Source organism: Passer montanus, unplaced genomic scaffold (assembly GCF_014805655.1).
Source record: "Passer montanus isolate IOZ18808 unplaced genomic scaffold, ASM1480565v1 scaffold21, whole genome shotgun sequence".
Classification (NCBI taxonomy): domain Eukaryota; kingdom Metazoa; phylum Chordata; class Aves; order Passeriformes; family Passeridae; genus Passer; species Passer montanus.
This window is the reverse complement of record NW_024366703.1, coordinates 15,139,117-15,162,350: the sequence shown is the minus strand read 5'-3', so window position 1 is coordinate 15,162,350 and position 23,234 is coordinate 15,139,117. Positions and strand designations below refer to the sequence as shown.

Genomic DNA, 23,234 nt, shown 5'->3' with positions numbered 1-23,234 from the left:
ATCCTGAAAAAAGTATCACTTCACTCGTGTACCAGACAGTCCAGACACACACTACTACTATCCAGTTCACATGACAAACATAAAACCCACAAAACTACATCTTCCTTCTGCCCCAGAAAATCCCCAAACCCAAAAAACCAGCAAACTCCCACATTTTGGAAGGACAGAGGCATTTATATCCCACACTTGCACTTCTCATCTCTTCCTTGCTCAATGCACTTGTAAACTTAAATGTTGTAACACATTCCTTTCAAAAGGGTTAAATTCACTCAAGGGAAAAACCCTTGAGTTTTTGAATCCCATTTAATCCCTTCTTGGTTTTGAGTACATCATTAAAAGCAAGTCAGTCTAGGATTATCAGTGTTGGTCCAAAATGAAGGCAATACATTGATTTTTATTTCCTCAGTTTCACACCAAGCCTCTCTGAAGGTGGGCAAAAGGAGAAAACTTGTTTTCAACACAAAATCAAGCAAATAAAACCCAGAAGTTATAAAGCTTATCCTGTTTTTCTGCCTGACACCAATTCTTCAGCTTTGCTTCCTCCTGGGGAAGCATTATGAAACATTTTGGAAACCAACAACACAGAAAGTAGAGCTTTGTGTAAACAATTTTGTGACTTTCTGCTTTCAGAGAGATTTGTTGCTGTGCTTCCAATTGGTTCCAGGCTCATTTCAGGAAAATTAGGTAAGACAGAAATGTGTATTTGATTTCAGAGATCAACAGACATTCCCTGTCTATCCAAAGTCTCTAAAATGTTCAGACTCCAGTCTGCTGTAGCTTTTGAAAGAAAGCTGCCCTGGTATCTGACAAGAGGGAGGGCCCAGCTCTCCATTCCCACCAGTGACACAGAACATCACAGGTGCAATTTTCAAAGCAAGCAGTGAGGCTACAGCAGAGGACATGCTCAAAACCAGCACTTGGGTTTTGTTCTCCAGAACAAGTCATGTCCATCTCTTTTCCCACAGCACAAAGGGATGGAGCAGCTCCTCAGAGACTTTCCAGCTCTGTCCATGGGGCTTCCATAAAGAATCAGCTACTCTCTAGCAGCATTTCAGCACTTCTATCAAATTATGAAGTGTCTGTGACACAGTTCACAATGTGATCATCATAATCATAGAGGAGACTGCAATGCCTCAAGGATCCATTTTACAGAAAATCAGAGTGGCCCAGCAGTTGCACGAGTTCAGCACCTTGCCAGACACTTCCCATCAATGTGACAAAGTGAAACATAACCAATTTGCAGGCTATTATTTTCCATGGCTGATTTGACTCAATACACAGGAATCACATAAAAATGCACGGTAGCCTCAGAAGTATTTACAAAAGGGGCTGATTACAACAGCAGACAGCTATTTGGACAGTAATATTTTTGCCTTTCAAGAGGGTGGAAAAATTATCTTTAGTCCCACAAACAATTCTAATTCTCACCTTTAATTTCCATTAATATACAAATCAGTTCAACTTTACAGAAAGAAGCTGTGGGTGACACGATCACTATTCTCAAGGCATGATGTGGGAAATAGAAAAGGTAAAAAGATTGAGAAAGCTGTAAAAGCAGGCTCCAAGCAGATAATGAAGATGCTGGGAGTGCACATTTGGGCTGCTGACATCCTAGGCTGGATTTGGATTCTGCATTAAGAAGTTCTACTAATACAACATGTTGCCCAAAGAGGCTGTGGACTTCCCACCTCTGAAAGTGTCCAATGCCAAGAGTTTCTTATGCACATACAGACATTTACATTATTAAACACACATCAATATCAAAACAAACCAGAAACTTCAGAGGCACAAGCCAATCTAAATATGTAAGCACAGCAGCTCTGCTTGCCTGCAGAGTTCTAAAGTTACTTCTCCTGTCGTTGAAGCTGAATTGTATTGAAAAGGAAAAGAAAATCCCCATGTTTTAGTGGTTCCAATTTGGATTTGTAAACAACGGTAATTTTTGACTGCACTACAGCACTCCCAGAATATCCATAAAGCTTAAACAATTTTGGATGATTCTCTGGAAAGAACTAACATCTCAGGGTGAGCATTTTCCAACTTAAAACCTCACCTGCCCATTTTTCTCCATTTTTAGATGATAACCATTGTATCTACCCTTCAACAGAGAAAATCCTCTCCAGATGACAGAAATTGCAAACCGGAGCAAAACACTTCTGTTCTCCATCAATGGTATACAGGTTTGTGCACTGCAGTGTAATGGAGGAAAATACTATAAAGACCTGGCCTAACTGTGCCTCAGCAGCACATACACTAAAGGTGGAGACACCATTTTTCTGATCAAAACCATGAGGAATTTAGAAGAAATAATTAATAACGTTTCGTAGATATTAGTCGATAGTTTTTTCAGCAGCATTTGCTAACAGCTCTTTGTGTTCAGTTCCACAGCAGAACACATCTATTGTGTACATTTTAATTCATAATTCAGAGTACCCTCCTGCTGACAGCAGCATCTTTTGACATTTCTGAGCAGAGCTGTGGTGGCATAACTGCATTTCCCGTGGTGTCTCCTGTCTTGCATCCCACTTGTCACAAGCTGCCAGTGGGTATTGGTGGGGTGGAGAATGCTGCTCCCCAGGGAGTGCCCATTTCATATTCTCAGCTGTGCTGTGACCTTTTCCATTAATAGATGTCACAACAAGGGCAGGCCTTGATTGCTGAGCCCCAAGAGCAGACTGGTTAATCACCTCAGACAGGAATATCCAAGCACATGTCTCAACTATATTTGAGATGGGATGACTGGGACATGATCTTTATGGTTCCTTCCAACCCATATAATTCTATGAGTCTGACACAGTTTTGGGGTTTTCAAAGCAAAAAATGTGCTGGAGCACCTATCAAACACTATGGCAACAGTCAGTGTAAATCTGAGGCAGTGAAACATTTAACTTTGGTAACATTTATTCAGCAAGAGTGAAACCAAGCTGAAAAACTTCCTTCACTACTGACAGTGACAATGCAAATCAGGTGTGGGGTGGGGAACTTGCTGGCAACATCTGAAGGGAAATGAGCAGAACAATCCTCTTAAAAAGGATCTGATCTTGCACAGCTTCACACCCAGAAACCAACCAAAACAACACAACAATCTTTAATTCAAGAAAGTTAGTGGGGGAAAAAACTAAAAAAAAAAATAATAGTTTAAAAACAGAAGGAAAGATCAGCATAGTAAAAACCAGTGTAGCCTAAGCTCCCTCTTCTGGTATTTTGGAGTAGATACACTGGATTAGCCAGGTCTTGATAAATCTAACAGTTTGATTTAAAATGCAGCAGCAAAGTGTTCATGTAACTTAGACAAAACACCTGTCAAACTCAGTCAGCCTCTTTCACACTAGAAACATTTCTTAACCAAACATGTAAAGACATGGAAAAGTCTTCTAACAACTGAAATCACACAATACCTTTTTTTTTCCCTTGTGAAACCTTTGGTTTCTTCAGCAGGCGGCTCTACACCATCACCAGGGGCCACAGCCAAAGGTACATCCTCAGAAACGTGGTTATCGACTCCCTTGCAGCTATCAGGCTTGGAAGTGCTGCAAAACAGGTATTAAAAATAAGCTGACAAATTTCAGAAATGCCCATGAAGCTTTAATGAAGTCTCTTTATAGGATGAACTTTGGCTGGATCTACAAGGAGCTGTAAGGAGCACATCATCCCCTCCTGAATTCCCTCTCTCTCCCACCTCCCACAAATTACTTCTTCCTCCAAACATTATTTCACTTCACTTCTCAGCTGACCACATCATCAATAATATTGCAAAGTCTTGACAGCTCTCACAGACCATAACATTAAGTGCTAGAGAATTTAACTGTATATGAAATCAGTATAATAAATAAATCACTAATGACTGCTTTGCTCCCTTTCTCCTCATTGTACAATATAAACATTCGATTAAGCAATTTGTGTTTAAAAAAAAAACACCCTAAAATCAGGGACTAAAGCATTCTGCTACTTTAAAAGCTCTCCCTAGGCTGTAAAGCTAAACATGGTAATCTCAGAACTCATCCCATGGATGTGAAGTCCCTCTGCTCAGCAAAGCCCCATGCTCAGGAGCAGGGCAGTAACCACACAGCTCCTCCTGCTCTCAGGCACACTCATTAACAGAAAAGGAACTAAATAACCAGTGACTTCATGTCACAAAAGCAGGAGGAGTCTGAGGTCTTGTCATGCCACACTGTCCCTTCCAGGGCACACCAGAGGGACACAAATGTCCTGGGGCAGCAGCCACACACAGCAGCCTCCCCTCCTGCTGGTGCTGCTGCCAGAGATACAGACACAAATGCTGATGGAAGTGTTGATGGAAACAGGACGTGGCTGACAAGCTTCTTACAGGTTTCCTGAATTAAATATAAACAGCCATCTTAGTCATTCCTTTCAAATTTTTCTCTCCTCTTCCCCCAGTAATTACACTGGAATTGTAGGCAGCAGATGGAATTGTGTTACTGGTGAAGAATTAGTAAGGTCCAGGGACAGGCTGTTCCCTTCTTTGGTGTACAAACAGGACAAGCCCAAACCACATCCCTGATTTTAGTCACAACACACAGGAGCACGAGAACAGCCACTTCCCAAAGTGTCCACTCAGCTCCCAAGATCACCAAAGCTCTTTTTGAGTGTAGTTCACCTTGATTAGCTTACATCCACAAGCTGCTTTGTGCCATATGGGACAACTACCCAGATATCTCTTCTAAGAAATTATCTCTGCTTTCCTCACTCCTTCCTTCCTTCCTTTCCTTCCTTCTGTTTGTCCAAACTGGCCTGATGCTAACACAGACACATGAAATTTTCAGCCCCATCAAGTGAATACAAACAAATAAATAAATAATGATTAGAAAGCAGGCTGTTTCCTTTTTCATGCAAAGGCCTTTGTCCTTGGCTAAAAATGTCTCTGTACTAATATAGTAACAGCATCCTCTCTATACCAAGGCTGTAACTATATAGGGGCACAGGGAGAGCAGTGAAAGTAAGATTTTTAAAGCAGTAAAAAGTGAACTGCTAAAAATAAGTGAATGCTGAACATCTGTTTGGAGAGCAAACAAAGAGCTGCAAAACCCAAATAATTCACAAGAGGGCCCAGCCAAGCACGAGCACCAAAGGCACATAAATGATGGCCCTGGTGTTATGGACACAAAGCTGCCCCAGTCTTACAGCAGCACCTGTTTCACCCACACAGCTCCTAATGATCATCTGCAGCCCTTCAAATGAAACCTTTTTCACAGATATTTTGACTAATGAGTGTCATTCCCAACACTAAAGCAAAGCTTGCCACCAACACACCAGGATTTCTGGAAAAGCTCTGCTCCCCATGCTTCCCAAAACCCTGCCTCCTGCTCCTCCTGCTCTGACAGACTGCACAAACTGAGGCAGGGGAGCACAGAACAGAAACCCTGCCCAAAACACAGACTTTCTGTCCACTCTGAGCTCTCCAGCCTAAGCCTGCATCAACTGGGGTCCATGTGTCAACTCATGGGACTTTTATCACCTCAGACATCAAGAGGCTACATTAAAACCTCTCCACAGCTCTCATTAAAACAAGATTTTCTATGAAACTTTTTTCTCAACTAGTAATACTTCAATGGTTGCAAGAACACTACCAAAAGGCCCAAGCCTTCTCAGTGCACAATAAACTATACATTGACCAGTATTTATCCTGTGGAGTCAAGCTGATTAGAAAACAAGCATTTTCAAGCACTGTCTCTTATAAGTAAACCTCAAAAATAATTTTCTGACTATCTGTGTGCACAGATAAACGTGGGTACTCCCTGTCTGTGCTGCCAACACTGAGAAGTACAACCCAAAACACATGCAGCAAGTGCCTTCTAAGCTGTCATTTTTTCCTGGGCATTTGCAGGTTTGGGTTTTTTCCCCCACAAGGCAGGAAGGAAGTTGCAGGGAACAGACACTGCTCAGAAGTGTTTCACACCGCTAACCTGGAGCCCAGCTAAGCTGTGGTCTTGTACAGACATGGCTCTTATTTGCCTTCTCTACCTTTCCAACCCAAACATTCCTCGTACAACACAGAAGTCCTGTTGCAGAGCTCTGCACCTGCAGAGTAAAGAGAAAGCTGTGTCTGGCCAAAACTTCTCCTAGAGCAACATGTACTGGCAAATCAGAGTGAACTTGGCCTTTCACTGCTGAACAAAAATGCTTGGCAGAACCACCAGTGAACTTTTAGCTAATTCTTTTCAGGGCACTTCTCTGTAGATAAATAAAATCTTACCAGCAGATGCTAGCATGGTGTCCCTGATCAATATGTTACCAGCAGGACAGAGGCAGCCAGTCACCCTCAAGAAGCCAAATAAAGATAGAGTTTCCTGACTGGACAGATGGAGGGACAACCTGATCTCTCACTCTGCCCTGCCATCTGGAAGCCATTTAGCACAAACTGACCCCCATCAATGCAAGCACCATTATTTTTTCCCAGTCCAAGTGCACACCATCTGCATTATGTGACACCCCTGATGGGGAAATACACAGAAACAAAAGCAAATTTAATAAATAACTAAATATTTTGGGGGCAAACTCTTTATGATTGCACCTTACTGCAGACAGAGGAATAACACCGTGGCATTCAGAGCCCCTGCAACATTTCCATTTCACAGAGGTACCCAGTAGGCAGCACAGAGACATCACATGTGTGTGCATTAGGGAATTGTATCCAGCCACACTGAAATGCAGTGGTGCAGTGCTTCTACATAAAATGCCAAAAAAAGCAGAGACTTTAATAAGATTATTTTACTTATATCAGCAATAATCTGCTCCAAGACACAGGTGAATTGCTGATGACAGATAAGGCAATGACATGAAATAAAAAAACATCACTGAGGCTCCTCCCTTGGGTGAGAAAAGCCCAGTCTTGCTATGTGAGCATAATCCCAGTGTTTTAACACTTTCACTTACTCCAACTTTATGTTGTTAGCAAAGCCAGGGAAGTCAGCAGAGCTGCTGCTGCAGGAGGAGCTGCACCAGGACTGAACACACAGGAGTTAAAGCAGGGGTGCAGCTGCACTGATTTAACCCCTCCTCTGCCAACCAGCTGCCCCCGGGGGGTGGGCACAGTGGCACAGAGAAAACCTCCGGGTTTTCTACCGCTGGGACAGCAGGAAACCCCTCTGCCAGGCTCACAGGGAAGCTGGCAAGCGACAACAACCTGGACAGGAAAGGCAGGTGAAGGAGAATGGGTAAGCTTTTATATCCAAAGCTGCACACGGATGCAAAATAAAGAAGTAAGGAAAACAAACAACACTGACGAGAGTTAACTCACGCGGCACTTAAAAAAAAACAAACAAAAGAGTTAAACCCAACAAACACAGAAGAAGCACTCACAGTCAGCTTCACTCCAGTTGACCAAAGTGTATTTCTCTGTCAGTTTCCTCTGTTTCAGGAACTGGAAAACTACCTACATCCAACGTGAAATATCCCTGGTTTGCTACTTTTTAGTGCTGAACCCTTGCAAAAATCCTTGCAGCTCCCTCAAGGTCAGGATTTGGAAACAACAGCCAGATCCTGTGGTTGCTGCACAGCCCCTGTGCCCTCACCCCTACTGGGCTCAGCCACCCTGGATGGGGCAACCAGAGCTCAGCACAGCCTGTGCCACTGGGGTGGAGCAAGGAACCCCGAGACACCCTTCAGACATGAACAACAAAACATCTGAAAGGCACAAGTTAGGAAGGAGATCAAAAGAAAAAGGTATAATATAATTAACTCGAAATTCCAGATTGATGTGAGAATGCAAACAGAGCGAATTCATGAGGTTTACAAGAAACAGTGAATTAAAGCACTCTGAGGCTGCTCTCCCTAAATGTTTAATCATAGGCAGCTTGTGTGCCTTTTTCCCTGCAAACAGCAAATTATCACCCCAAGGGCACACAATCTTCTGTTCCAGACTGTAGTCCAAAGACCATATACAAATCTTTCTGGCACTTCTGGTGCCTTTTTCATGCTTCCACATTCAGAAAGTAGTTCACAGCTCCACCTCAATTAACGCTCACTCTTTTCTAACTGCCTCACTACTACAGCCAACAATCCATTAGCAAGAAAAGCAGAATCCACAAAAAAACCCATCAGTAACCCAATTACATTTGTTAAAAACAAAAGAAACACAACTTTTTGAGTAAAAACTTACAAGAACTGAAAGAAATCCACATCATTAGCTTCCCACTGTAAGCTTCTCTAGATCATCTTACTCTGACTGTAGGAAAAAGTTTGTTTCTCACAGTCTCTCCCAGCCAGCACTGGTGACTAACCAGCTTGGGGACTGGTGGCAGACCAGGATGGGCTTAAACAGCAAAGTCACCCAGCTTTTAAGGTGGATTGAGCAAACCACACAAGGTCCCTCCAGCCTTTGATGGTGTATTGTTGTGACTCCAGCTAACAAATGTAATGCTAGCTTAAATACACTGTGTGTGTTTACACTCCACTGAGCTCCTGGTGATTGAAGGGTACACACACCCTACAAGGCTTCCTCTATTGTTCAGATAAATTTATATGCCCAAAGATCCTGACAACCCCACCACCACCAGCACAAAGAAAGCAACAGTTTCCCTTCTCAGTGCAAGAAAAAGCAGACAAAAAGGCCAGAGTCCAACGGAGATACCTGAATGCTTTATAATCAACATTATACTGTTTAAGAACTTCTCAAAGAAAATGCTCCAAGGATTACTGTCACAGTCATATTTTCTGGAAAAATCCCTTTGTCCAGGCTTCTTCTCCTGGGAAGCGGAGAAGCCTCAGAGAAAAAGGAAAACAATATTACCTCATTTGCTTCTCCACAATATTACCTGTGTTTTACTGCTTTGGAATGTGGTTCATTGTTTACCAACAGGTGATTGTTTCATTGGTTTCATGTGAATTGTTTTGACTTAATGGCCAATCAGAGTCAAGCTGTGCCAGACTCTGAAGAGAAAGCAATGTGTTTTTCATTATTATCTTTTTAGCCTTCTGTAAGTATCCTTTCTGTATTCTTTAGTATAGTTGAGTATAGTATTCTTTAATATAATATAGTATCATAAAATAATAAATTAGCTTTCTGAAAGCACAGAATCAGATTCATCATTCCTTCCTTCGTCTAGGAATCCCACAAATATAAGAGATGAATTAATTCGTACTAATAAAAATTTAAAATAAAAGTATAAGCACCAAAAAAAATATAAGGCATATATTGCACCTTCACGTGTCATGACCCTCCTATGTGCTGCAGTGACAGAATCTCAGGGAAGGGCAAACAGAATCTTCTTTTGAAGGCTTTGACAAGGGGGAATTTAAATTCTCTGCTGATAGATACAGGCAGACCCAGCAAACCCATCAGCAACTGGTCCTAGCAGACACTTATCCGTGAGAGGAGGGTGGCAGCAGCTCCTCAGGCAGTGCTGAGCTCCTGGTGCAGCAGGGAGCAGGGCAGTGGCTGCACTGCACACCCTGGCACAGCTCTGGGCAGTACCTGGCTGCAGTCAGCTCAGCAGCTCCCACGGGGACAGCATTTCCAAAGGCTGCAGACACAGCTGAGGGATGCTCACAGGGATCCAGGGGAGAAGCCAACTGATTATCATCACCTGGCCCAGGAGGGCTGTGGAGAGAAAAGACAGAGAAAGGCATGAGACTTTAATGTCTGAGTTATGGCAGAATTACTGTTGTTTATTGTTCTGAATCTCTAGACTTGAGTATGAATGAGCTAACTTGTGTGTTAGGGAACACAGAAGAAGTTGGCATTTTTAATCTGAGTTGCTTTTGTTCCCACAGGACTGAAGTCTCTGGGTTTTTGTCTGACTTACAACTCCAGGAGCAATGAGACATTACAACCCAACAGCAAATGAACCCCATTGTGCTTCTGATTATGAAAAGCAAATGAGAAATGGAGCTGCAGCTTGAACAAGAGAAATGACAAGATTCCCTCACTCAGAAACCACATAAAACACAAGGAGCTTGATGCTGGTTTTCATCTGAGCTGGGGGAGCTCATTGGAGAGGGCACAGAGTCAAAGGTGTCCAGGTGCTGTGGAGAACACACACAGGGACACATCCAGTCTTGTCCCATTGCTGGGAAAAGCAGAGTGCCACTGAGTACCAGCAGCTCATGACTGAACAAAACCATTTGGAAACACACTGCTGAAGCAATAAGGAAAGGAGCCTTGCTGAGAAAGAGACTTTGTTTATTTTTAAGAGACACTAAACCATGGGAACCCTCTGAAAACAATGTTTTCGCTGCTACTTCAACCTGATTTTGCCATGTGACCACCAGAGATCAGGGCCCTGGAACCATCAGTTTTCCTTAAAATTCACCAAAATTCTCAAGTTAGTTGTAAACCATAAAGTGTCACCTTAAACTGCTGATGGATTTTCATCCCTTCTGTCCACGCTGTTTCCTGTACTACCTAGTGAATACAACACTGAACACACAGGGATGGTACCATACACAGATGGATTTGAGGTGCATAAACTCAAAACTGGCACTCAGCATTTGCAACTCCAGCTCATAAATAAAAAGCTCTAAATCACAGAACTCAGCTTTAACTCTAAATTATTACCCCTAACTTCAAATCCAGAGATTCTGGATGATTCCCTACTGTAATTTAATTTTGAATCACAAAACATAACAAACAGTTAAACTTTACTATAACAATGTCAGTGTTATTCTGGTAACGACTGAAGGCTGCCATCTGAATGTACTCACACTTCCCATATTTTATCTAAAGAATTCTAACATGTTCATGTGGGAAAAACAATTACAGCTCTGAGCAACTGACTGCCCACAGGTTCTCTGGCTTAACCACACCTGAGGGCTCTGCCTGTTGTAGGGACCTTTGAGCCAAGGTGTTTACAGGTTCTAAAGTCCTCTGGCTTATTGTCATAAAGGGATTGGTTTTCATTCATCACTGAGTTGCAGCTGGGGTGTCCCCTCAGCTTTGCCTTAAAATGAGTGTTCAGAAAATAGATTTTGACCACTTTACAATTTATTTCTATGCACACAATGAGTGAAGTGAGGAGATGGGCAGGTTTTCTTCTTGCTGTGACAGAGCTCCAAGGCTACTCCTGTAAACACTAGAAGCACAGCAAAAGCCCAAACTGCAACTGAAACTGCTGTGCTCCAACCTGGTGAGAAGTGTTTGCTCCTCACCGCTCATGTCTCCTGCAGAACCAACTCCTGGACAGGGATTTTCATAGTTTATGGACAAAGTAACCTGAAACTCAGGCCTGGGGAGGTGATGGAGGAGCTGCTCCTTGCCAAGCCACCCTGCTCTGTGCTGCACAAACAAAGAAGCCATCCACGAGCTGCTCAAACGAGTTCCACAAGTGACATTCCCAGGAATCTCAACTGCCTTTGGCTCTCCAGGGCCTGCCACCAGGTCCCTGCTGTCATTCCTCTGCAGCCACCAGCCTCTGGGGCCAACTTGTTTCAAGAACTGAGCTCCATAAAAAGGCCACGAGCTTTTTCCGTTCTGCTGCCTCAGTTCTGGGTCGAGCCTGGAAGAGGATCGACATAAAACTGCTTCCAAAATCTGCTTATGACAGGCATGACTGAAATAGTTTGTAAAGGAAAATACCTCACAGTTTAACAAGCAGTTGCTTACCAACAGCTGCAGCGAGCACACTAAATTCAGCCCCAAGACCATGGGGTTCAGTCTGTTATTAGTGTGTCACAAGAGAAAGACACTGCCCATCAAGTGTCCTTAGGCTCTTGAGTTTCACAATTTCACTTTTAAGGCCTCTACTTAGCCTTGAAAAGAGATTTTCCAAGTCACTGTTAGAAGACAGGTATGCAAATAACAAGTTTCAGGCAAAGCTGGACCAACAGTGTTCATTATATATCAACGAATGAATGAGAAATAACTCCATAAACCTGTCTAATTTCTTCTTAAACACAGCAGCCTGACTACATCTATGCAAGAAGGCTTCAAACCAAGGCAGAAATTTAAGATGTATACAGGGACACAACTTGGCACACGTGGACACAGAGACAGTGAGTGCTGGGTGCTCTGGTGGGTCTGTTTGCTGCTCTCCTCCTGACATCCCTGAGATGCAGACCCTAAATCCCTGATTTCATAGGAAAGTTATAAAACACTCTGACACTGGTGCTGGAGACAGAAGGCAGCTCTGGGTCTTGGCATTTACTCCCTGTCCATGTTTTTCCAATCAGGAGAGCTGGATGAGGCTCCCTTTGAACACTCAACAATAGCTCCAAGTTTACTCCAAGGGAAACCAATAAGCATTTCAAACTCTGCTATCTCCCAGCCCCAAACATTTGGCTGCTTTTTATGAGATAAGAGCAAGATTTGTGGATCCTGCTCTTACTCCAGAAATCTCTGGAAAATGGCACCAGCAACCACAAGGCAGGACTGAGCTCTCACTGCTCTCATCACCCACTGTTTTGTTTTCTTCAGGACACAAGATGTTCTCACTGGGTACAGCAAGGCTGACAAACAAAATCCTTTACAATTCACACTTGGCTTTCTAACACCTTGGGCCAAACAGCCAAATTTTTGAGCTTCAGTTTACCCATACATAGGAAAAAGTATTAATCAATCCCAGAAAAATACTGAGATAATTTGCTATTTCTGTTAAGTTCTTACACTGCAATTCTTGGGAAAGGAAAAAGATCTAGCAGCACCTACATCAGTTACAAAATCATTCATTCAAACACACTGTACCTCATAAAATTTGATCAATTTTATTAATTCCTTCAAAATATTTATCTTTTCACAGTTCAGCTTGCAACTTATCTCTTACATTAACCATATTCACTGAAATAAACCTGGTGTCTAGAAAATCAATAACAAAAACAATAACCTGTTACAGTAACTCTATGTCCCTTTGGTATTTCTGTTCTTTAAAAGTATTTCCATGATTACTGGGACTCCTGTCAATGACTCAGCAAAGAAGGAGGTAAGAAGTTATTTCTCATATAAGAAATCAACATTACAGGTATCACTAACTAAAGCTAAACTTGTTTAAGGAATAGCTCAGAACTGCTGCATAAGATACAAGCCAAGCATTAGAAACAAACAAACCCCACTTTTTTTTTTCCCCTCCTGCACTACTACTTAATTTAAAACCCATTTGAATATCAACAGCATTTCAGAAAAAAAAAAAAAAGAGAGATTCTAAAATTAAAACGGAAAGTGTGGCTTTATTTCCTAAGGAACTAAGGGAACATCCATCCTCACAGGACGAGTCCATCCACCAGCAACAGCTTAAAAGCTCAGACTGGGGATCACTTTTGCTGGTCACTGTGCTTAGATTTAACCAAGGTTTTACTTTTACCAGCTAAAGACAGATTCACAGTCAAAAGTTCAAGTTTTGGGCAATACGCTGCCTTTTGTAAACCCAACAAAAGACCTACTTATGCATTTAAATATGTGATTTTGGAAAAATCTCTCAAATGCCATACTCTGAAGAAGAAACTACGCCTTAAGAGAGTCACACCAGCACTTTGTATTTAGGCTCAGCCTGGGCCAGGCTGAGCCCTGCTGAGCTGGAGCTGTGCAAACACAGTGACAAAGGTATCCAAGAAATGAAGTGACATGGGTTAATAAAAGCAAATAAAACCCCTGTGACAGAGGGGGAACACGAGTTTGATGCCCAGTGCATGGCAGCAGAGCTACACTTCTGGAAAAAAGGCACTGTCACCAAGGGACCAGAACTGGCTCCTGGGGGAATTATTCCAGATTTCCACGGTGTTGCCCCGAGCAGGACTCGAGGAATCAGCAGAACAGGTCTGGGTGCTGCTGGGTGACGGTGCCCGGAGCACGCAGGGAGGGTGGGGCAGCACCTGAGTCACAGCTGTCCCCAAGGGAGGGACATGCCACCACCCTGGCTGGCCACAGTCCATGGCTGCACAGCTCCGGACACACGGCTGCGCTTCCAGCAACGGGACAGTCCCTTCCCTTCCAGCACAATTCCCTCCCAACAATGCCAGAAAGGCAAGCAAGGGCAGGAGCTGGTTCTGGAGACATGAAATCATTTTGCCACGGCTTCCTGAAGGCAATCCCCACCTGTGGAAAGCAGCCCAGCTGTGCAGCAGCTGGCACTGCCCGCAGGTAACTCCCAGGGCTCTGCTGGGACCGCGCACAGGCATTCCCAAAAAGTGCATTTTTCTGGCACTCGCTGTGGAAACCCTGACAAGATAGAGGAGTTATCTTGGCAGGGGATGGGGTTTACATCACATTACCTGAGGGCCTGCACTTCCTCTCTCACCCAGCCCTCCTTGCTTAGGAACCCCTTAATTTCTGTAACATGTGCACCCAGATTGATCACTGATTTGATTAGCTGTAACAATAAAATAGAAATTTTTTTGAGTGTTCTACATTACTGTGGTCGCATTAAAACTCAGGGTGAGTTACTACATTAAATGAACACAACGATATTGGATTCAAATACTTAAAGGCACTGAAACGTGTTACAGCACTACTTCCTTTTCAAACTAAAAGAGGGACAGCAGAAAGCCACATAAAAGTGTCAGAAGGACAAATCACGCCTGCACAGGATGAATAAGCATATTTGCTGTAATAACTGTCAACCATTAAAAAAAGCCCATCACGTCACCCGGAGCAGCTTTCGGAGCCTGGGAAGGGCTCGGAAGGGCTCTCGGTCACGTCCTGATGTCACTGGAGCAGGACTGCAAAGTCCCCAAATCCCCAAAGTTCCCAACCAGCAAACCCGAAGCAGAAGTTCCTCACTTCAAACAACGCACACAGAGTCTCCTCCTCACTCCAGCAGAAACCCCAAACCAGGGCAGGAGCCACAAAACCACAGAGGTTTTATTTTTGGGAAGGGGGGAAGGAGAGTTAATCCTCACAAGAGCTGGAGGCAGCGCTGTGGGAGCGGGAGCAACAGCTTCCAGAAGTAAAAAAAAAAAAAAAAAAAAAAGGAGGGGGGGGAAAGTAACTTTCCCACTCACAAGTGTGCACTTACCAAGGGCAGGAAACAAGCAGCAGCGCTCCTGCCCGCAGTCATCCTCGCCGTGAGCGCAGCCCCCCGGCGCAGCCCCTCACTCGCTCACCGCCGCCCCGCGCCCCCAGCATCGCGGCCGGGCACCGCCAACCCCGCTGCCTCCGCTGCTCCGGCAGCCTACAAAGGCCGAGCAATACGAGCCCGGAGCTGCTGCTGCTGCTCGCAGGCTCCTCCCATGAGGCTCCCCGAGGAAAGGCCGGAGCGGCCGCGGTGCCGCGCCCGGCTCCGGGTCCTCCCCCGCCGGGCCCGGGGCAGCGCGGCGCGCCCGGCCCGCGGAGCTCCCTCAGCAAAGCGGCGGAAAACAGCAACTAGCCTAGCCAAGCCCCGCACACCTGGGGTGGCTTCTTTTTATTGGCGTTTTTTCCCTCCCTCTCCCCGGTTTTACGGTGGAATTTCGGCGTTTCCATCCGCTGGAGGGGAGGGGATGTGGAGAGATTAAATTACGGTGTGTGTAAGGCTTAAAGCACACACGCACAGCTCCCAAGGCTTTAAAAGCCACTTAGGAAGAGCCCGGTTTAATTGATGGTGTTTGGCAACTTCTGTTCTTTTAAAGTTTCAGTTGTTCTGCCCAACTCTAAGTAGAACTTCTAAAAATGTTTTCAGGATGCAGATGTAAAACTTTTAGCAACTTTCACTGAAGCATTATGTGTTTATAGCTAAATAAGTAGATTTTTAAAAAATCTAAACCAAACCATTTTTAATCCTGGCTTAATTGTTGGGTTGGATTTCAGCTCCTAAAGTCACCCTGGTTTTCCATAGATTTCTTTACCTGCCTCCTTCATAGGTCTATCTTCTTTCTCATGGATTTCTATACCTGCCTTATAACTTCCTTTACCTGCTTTCTTATGAGTTTCTTTTTCTTCCTTTTTTTTTTTTAATAGGTTTTTACCTGTTTTCTTACAGGTTTCTTTACCTCGAAGAAAATTGAGCAGTTTTAATTAGTTGCCTGCCCTTATGAATCTCCTGGGTTTCCTATGGGTTTATTACAACACAAAAGAAGGGCTTTATAGGTGATTTAAGTCTGCATGGGGATACACCAAATTGCATATACGAGCTGCCAGCACCCAAGGAATTAATGGAGTCTCTCCCCAGAGAGATTGTTATCATGTTTATAACACACCATACAATAACCATAATCTTTATGCTATCTCTCCCACAGCAAGAGAGTTGGTAGATTGGGCAATTGGTAAGCATTTTGGATAAAATGCTGTGGTTACAGAGACTCAGTTCAGCTGAGTTTGTTTCCCAGCTGATTCCAGGTCTCCAAACTCCTCAACTGTGTTCCTGCCACATTTTGGGTGATGAAACTAACACTTTGTCCTCAGAGCTCAGTCCAGCCCCTAGCAGGACTGTGCATCTCCTTTTAATGTTAAGGTACAGTAATGATACCTCGTGGGCTTCTCAAAGCACCAATTCAGAGCTGGGCTGCAGGGGGGAAATAGATTATTCAATTTTTAATTTTTTAAATCTTTTGTTAGAGAAGTCAACTGTTTCTACTTCTTACCCTTGTCTGATCTTTTATAAGCAAAAGGAGGCAAGAGATTTTTCTTCAGGTGAGTTTTGTGTTAGAGGAGAAGTTTCCATCTAGTCTGAAAGGAGAAGACAGAGATTTCCCCTCCATGTGCTGCTTTTAACAATTGAGATACCTGAACAGGAAATAGAAGACAATACCAAATGATCCCCAGACACCAAAGCAGACACTGCCATGGGTTAAAATGCTGAAAGACATGCAGAGTGCCAGCACCACCTGGGCTGCAGAGCATGGCTTTTCATGGGGCAAACACTGTGCATGGTGTGGGGAGAGCTCACTTGGCTGCAGGAATCAGAGCCAGCAGCACCCACTGTGACAGCAAGAGTTAAGATGAGCCTCAGAATTAAAACTTTCTGGGGAGAGCATCTCTATCATATCCTGCTTCCCAAGCAGTAGGAAACCAGCCATCAAAAAATGTACTGTGATTTTTGATATAGGTACAAGGATCCCCCCCTCATTTTGGGGGAAATTAACCTCTTTTGCCATCTGGAAGCTATTTCACAAATAGCTTCTGCAGGTATAACTGCCCTGGGGGGAGGGAAGCCCTGGAAAGAGGAGGATTCATTAAAATAAATTTTTATTTTCTTTGCAAGCAGCAGTCTGGCTCAAAGCCATGGCCACAGACAAGCCATGTTCCTGCTAACAGAACCAAACCCAGCATTTTTGGAATAAATGATAATTTTTCTCAAACAACATGTCTCTACCTGTTTATTCCTTAGTCTTTTGCTGTGCCAAAACCCTTTGACCTACAGTGAAGCAATTTCAAGCCACCTTTGTCACAGAAACACTTCCAATTGTCTCCCAGTGCCCTCTGCTATTTAAATGTGGGAACCTGATAAGCTGAAACTCCAGGAACAGCGTGCTCAGGTGTGCCTGAGCTACCTGAACTCAGGGCTAGGGGAGCACAGAGGGAACCAGCTGAAAACACAGGGAAATAAGAGAAAAGCTCCCAGCAGACAAGGACAGGGCAGGGGTGGCTGGGGCAGGCCAAGGAGCTGCCAAGGAAAGCCTTGCAGAGGTTTCTCTGGAGGCCAGAGCTGGACCAGAGCAGCTGATGAGAGGGACTGGGAGCAGGAGACATCCCACAGGATGGCTGTGCCAGACTGCAAACCCTTCCCTGGCTCACAGGGAGCCCTGCAAGGAAAGTCCAGAAAGCATCAGGATGGGACATACCGGGGGGCACTTAAAAAATGTAAATTGTGGAATCACAGAATGGGTTTGACTGGAAGGGACATTTATAGGAGCCACCCCCCTGCCATGTCAGGGACACCTTCCACTGTCCCAGATTGCTGCAAGCCCTGTCCAGCCTGGCCTTGGTCACTTCCAGGGATCCAAGGGCAGCCACAGCAGCTCTGGAAAGTCTGTTCCAGGGTCTCACCTCCCTTTCAGGGAAGAATTTCTTCCCTATATCCAATCTAGCCCTGCCCGCTTTGATTTTAAATCCATTCTCCCTTGGCCTATCACTACATGGCCTTACAAAAAATGTATGTGTGATTTTAAATTGTTCTTTGTGAAAACTTGGTGTCCATTTTGAGACCCTTCTGCAACAAATCCATGTAAATGTACTTCAGTTTTAGAACAGAACAGGAGTTTCTTGATTGCATTTCCTAACCAGAGGTTCACAGTCATTCACTCTGCAAAACTACAGACCCAATTAACTGCAGAGACCTGCCTGAGATACCAAGCCACGTCTGTAACAAACACCTGAACTTTATATTTCCACTTCTTTCCACGTACAAATTGCCCACAACCATCATTTGTGGTGGCTGAAAATTAGGTTGTGCATTTCCCCGCAATCTGTACTGGAGAGGCTTTAGGGTGGCTGTCTCTTTAAGTTCCCAGATTTTCACCTTAATCCTAAGAAAAGTTTAGTGTTAACCCATTACATCTTGAAGGATGAAAGTGATGGGAAACTGCTATTTTGCCAATTTCCAATTAAGTAAGACTGGTTTGCACAAAACCCTAGGCTAGACTGAAAGCCTCACAAATTCCAACAATTACTTCTCTAGCAAATCAGGTTTATTTGGAGCTTCTATCAGAAGAAGATTTGGAGAATGGTAGATGTAATATAAGTTTAATGTATCATCACAACATTAAAAAAAAAAAAAGAGAAGATGTGGAAAATTTTGGAGACTTCAATATTCAGCGAAACTATCTTTTGAGTGTCTAATGACATTGTTAGGAAGGGGAAATGGAATTTTTAAGTGTCTATTTATTTTTTCCATAGTTGTTAGTAACTGAGCAATGTATTCATGCTTTTGCTTCCATTCCAGGAAACAAATCCAATCTTCTCTGTCTGCTGCAGAGTTATTCTTAGCTGGCTTTGATATTTCTATCAGCTAGGAGAGCATAACAATGTTATCATGGTTACAAATTCCAAAGATTTTACATAAGCTCTTGAGTGCCTTAAAAAAAAAAATTTAAAAGGCTTTATTGATTACACTGTTTGTGTTTCAATAGCCAAAGCAGCTAGGAAAACCAGTCTGGAGAAGAATTTTTAAAAGGCAGTTTGATGAGTTTCGTAGAGCACATGCTCCGTGTTTTTCAGAGCACCATGGACAAAGAGAAGCCAAGATGGACAAGCTGGAGGCTGGGAAACACCAGGCCAATGAATCACTTAAATCCTCCTTGCCTACATACAGCCTGTCTTCCTAATTGGGTTTTTTATCCGTTGAAAAAAACAAGCTGGAGGCTGGGAAACACCAGGCCAATGAATCACTTAAATCCTCCTTGCCTGTCTTCCTAATTGGGTTTTTTATCTGTTGAAACACCTAGACACCCCTCTTGTTCAAGCAGAGCAGGACAACTGTGGGTACAGTGCTTGTAGGGTGCTCTGGGTGGGAAAGGATGGCAGGACAGGGCAGAATTGTCCCTGCCTGAGCTGGCAGAGGCTCAGGGCCAGTCCTTAGCTGGGATTTCTCCAGTGGAACAGAGATTTTGGGTCAGCATTTACCCCCTTGAAGGGCAGGCTGCAGCCTCTGCCACAGCTGTCTGCAAAGGAATGTACCAGGAGGGAAAGCAAGTCAATTAGTGAAATTAAATTGGAAACAACCCTGTGCAGTCCTGGGGCACTTTTGGACAGCTGGTTATTTCACTGAGGATGGTGGATACCAAACAGGGCACTGGGGAAGGGTTGAACAAAGAGGAGATGCCAGCACATTTCAGCAAGGAGGAGGAGGAGGAGGAGGAGGTGGTTACCATCACATTTCAGGGCTGGTCCTTCCCCACAGCACAGGATGGTGACAATCAGCATCTCACAGGGACCTTAGAATCCAGAGCCATCACACCTTTGACTGCAGCAATTAACACTTCTGCACTTATTACTGCAATTTGAGAGGGAGAACATCTTCTAGGCCAAAGAGAATATAAGAATTAGCCTGTGATGTAAGTGTACATGAACAGGCCCAAACAGATCCATATAACTTTTTTTTTCCCCAGGGTACCCAGATGTTAAGGAATTGCAACAACTAAAAACTCCCCTCTTGTTTTTAGCAATACATCTGTAGATTTCCACACACCTGGACCAGTACTGATAAGATAGGCTCCAAAGAATCAACATAAAAGATAGGAGGAAAAATAGAAAAGGGTAATGCAACAACGGTGGAGTTCTAGCTCTTCATCCCTGTGTCTGTAATTCTGTTTTCAGAGATGCCCTCCACAGGGTTCAAAGCTGGGGCTAATCCTATTCTGCATATTCTGTTAGACAGAGGGACCATGGAAGAAGCTCCATGGTATATCCAATTTTCCAAGAAGCCAGAAGATATTGTGTTGAAACAGAGAGAACAGGGGATCTGTAAGATGCAGAAATAATTTTGAGAAAACTTGGAAGAGGCAAAGTTGAAAAATACATCTAGGGAAATCTAATTAGGAGGGGGAAAAAAGTAATCAAAGTAATTTTTCACTTCCTAGAAAGCAATGGGAGATGTCTGTTGGGTAAGAGCAAAGTTATCTTAATTTTTATTCTTCTGTGAATAGAAAAATACCAAACTTAAATGTCTCAGACTTCACACAGATGAAATTCCCACAGAAGTGCCCGTCCTGTTAATTCAGTTCAGGACTGCAGGCATCTCCAAAGGCACAACTGTACTGACAGCTGCACCTACTAAAGATGACAATGACAGTAAGAAGGGAGGAAAATAAAGAGAAAGAATTCAGATACAAAGGAAGCAGGACAGGAGAGATAAATAACCTGATTAATTTTGTGCATTTCATTTATGTGTAAATCACCTCCAGCTACTTTTCCCTTTGCTTTGTGAGCCTGAGATGCTAAACACCTGAATCGATTTTGAAGTTAAAAAATAAGGAAATAAAGAGCTGCATAGTCAGTGTTTTGACAAGTTTCCTTTTAGCTCCAAACTCTTGTTTTCAGATGCTAACAAAACAAAGCCTTAGTGCTCAAAACCCACTTTCCTGATCTGAAAAGCAGTTCTACATTCCCCACCTCATCCAGCAAGACTGTTAAAATATTTAATACTGTGTTTGTCATGCAGACAAAAAAAGACTAAGTCATATTTACTAAGGAGTGAACATTCTTTCTGGAGTTACTGAACCTGCCAATTTTTGATGGCAAGAACAAAGAATGAAGCAAATCCAAAAGTATGGCTGGACCAACTTCAGAGATCTTGTCTGACCTATGCAGAGGACAGAAGGAATGTTTTTCAAGTAGTTTTGCTGACTCCAACTGCTGCCATGTACATCCCATATAAAAATATTGTTTTGATTGGTAAGTGATGGGAGTCAGTGCAGCAGAGCTCTGCATTCTCTCAGAGCAGGGTGTCACAGCTCCCTGTGCTCTTCCCTGACTGCACTCCCAGCCCAGCTGAGCCCTGAGCATCTCTGGGAGCCTGCAACACCCAGGGGCTTGTGAACAAACCCAGAGTTCTGCCAAAGCAACACATCAGCCACCACTGGCAGTGTGCCCTCTGTACCTGCACATCTGGGGGTGGCTTCACAGCCTCCCCTCCAAAATCTCCCTCAGAACTTTTTCCAAGAGACAGTGGCAGCTTGCCTGTGCCAGCCACTTGAAATACAACAGCTTATCAAAAAATCCATCCCACCTCTAAACACCCCTACAATTTTGCCATCATTTCCAAAATTATTTCACGCTCTGCCCAACATCTGTGACAGTCCATGGTGCAAACAGGAACATTTCAGGCACTTAAGGACTCCCTCCACCCTCCCTCCATAAAAGAGAGATGTGTGGGGTACATTACACAAATGTGGGTATCAATTGCAAAAGGAGAAAAAACAAACAAAAAAAGCCAACTCAAGTCCTGGTCTTCCTTTCCATGTAAGCCACAGACAGAAAAGTGAAGCCAATGGAAGCCAAATAAGTAGAATAATGACATTTTGATGCCCAAATGTGGCCATTAGGAATGCAGGTTTTTCTGTTATTGACTTGATAAAGAGAGTTAAAAACATCACAAGTTGGTTGTTTGTGGTTTTTATAAAAGTCTTTCTCAGTGCAGACAGGTTTGCCAAAATCCAACTCTTCCCTGCTTCTGCTACTAGCACAGCTGTAGTCGCACAAGGAAGTGTGGCTTCAGCCACAATCTCCTTTCCAAAAATGACTGTCCTTTTTAGTGCAGATTTGCAGGGAAGTGATTGTGCTGCCTGCAGACATGAGGGCTCTCCTCATCGGCTGACCAGAGCTGCCCCCCTAAAGGTGGTGGGGACAGGAATCCCTGCAGGCAGTGCTTGGATTCACTGCTCATCTCAGCACCAGGGCATAGCCACAAAGGGAAGAAATTCCTCTATTTCCTCTCCAGGAAGAAATCCCAATGAGATTTTAAGAGTCAGATCACACAACTTTACCCCTCATGCACAATTCAGTGGGGTTTCAATATGAGTGGTCTTGTAAGAGAGGGATTATACAGAAGGGGTGGAAGGGGAAGAAAAAAAAAAACCTGAAATAATTTAGAACCTTCTCCTTCTCATTAAGAAGGTTCTGAATGGTTCTCAGAACCATTTCCTTCTCCTAAACATAATTTACTTCTTGTTGATATTTATTTTGAGAGCTGAGGAGGAATCTTTCTCCCTGGAGTTCTTTATCTCAGGTCCTTATCCTCACAGCCAGCTCTTACAAACGTGCACCTCATTTTGCAAGGCTGTAGTAGTTTATCCTCTGTAAGGAGGACAGGGCAATAAACCACTGCAATGCACTCCAGGCTTTGTGGCTGACATACACAGCATATGGAATACACCTTAAATTTAATGATACAAACAAACCCAGTTTTAATCTCAGAGGAAAACTGGATTGGTCAGCGTATTGGACCTGATGAAGACAGACCAGCCAGCTCAGCTAATGCTGTCTGCTTTTATTTTTTTTTTCTTTTTTTTTGGTGATATAAATGCATATTGCTCTAAAAATGAGCCTGAGCAGAGCAGAGGCTCCTCTGGCCCTCTGAGAGTCCCCAGTGTTTCAGCCTTTTGGACAACCACAGTCCAAAATGAGCAGCTGCCTGTTGATGCAAACCCTCACGCTGGAAAAACAGGTGATAATGAATTCCTGAAGCATATGCAAGCATTAAGCAACTACTCCATGAATTGTCAGCAGCTGTTTCAGGAGCCCTGCCCTGCCTGCCACAGGTATTTATTTAAAATATGGTACCCACCCTGATATGAAACACATGCACAGACTTATGCACTGCCCTGAGTCCCTTATGGCTCCTGAGCCAGCCCCTGCCAGCAATTTGGGAATTTCAAAGCTACCCACTGTGAAGGGAAGCAAACAAAAAAGGAAGGGCCTGAAGAGAATTAACAGG

The 23,234-nt window shown here is 43.7% G+C and overlaps 1 protein-coding gene across 12 annotated transcripts in view; it reads right to left on the bottom strand.

The window, feature by feature from the left end:
- TACC2 (transforming acidic coiled-coil containing protein 2) overlaps positions 1–23,234 on the bottom strand; it is a 127,996-nt gene that overhangs the window by 64,878 nt on the left and 39,884 nt on the right. For all 12 annotated transcript variants that reach the window (XM_039709225.1, XM_039709233.1, XM_039709227.1 and 9 more), the window contains exons 6-7: positions 9,434–9,559; positions 3,399–3,530 (exon numbers count right to left, since the gene is read on the bottom strand). In XM_039709225.1, the coding sequence (XP_039565159.1) occupies positions 3,399–3,530; positions 9,434–9,559 (258 nt within the window). The remainder of the gene's footprint in view (positions 1–3,398; positions 3,531–9,433; positions 9,560–23,234) is intronic.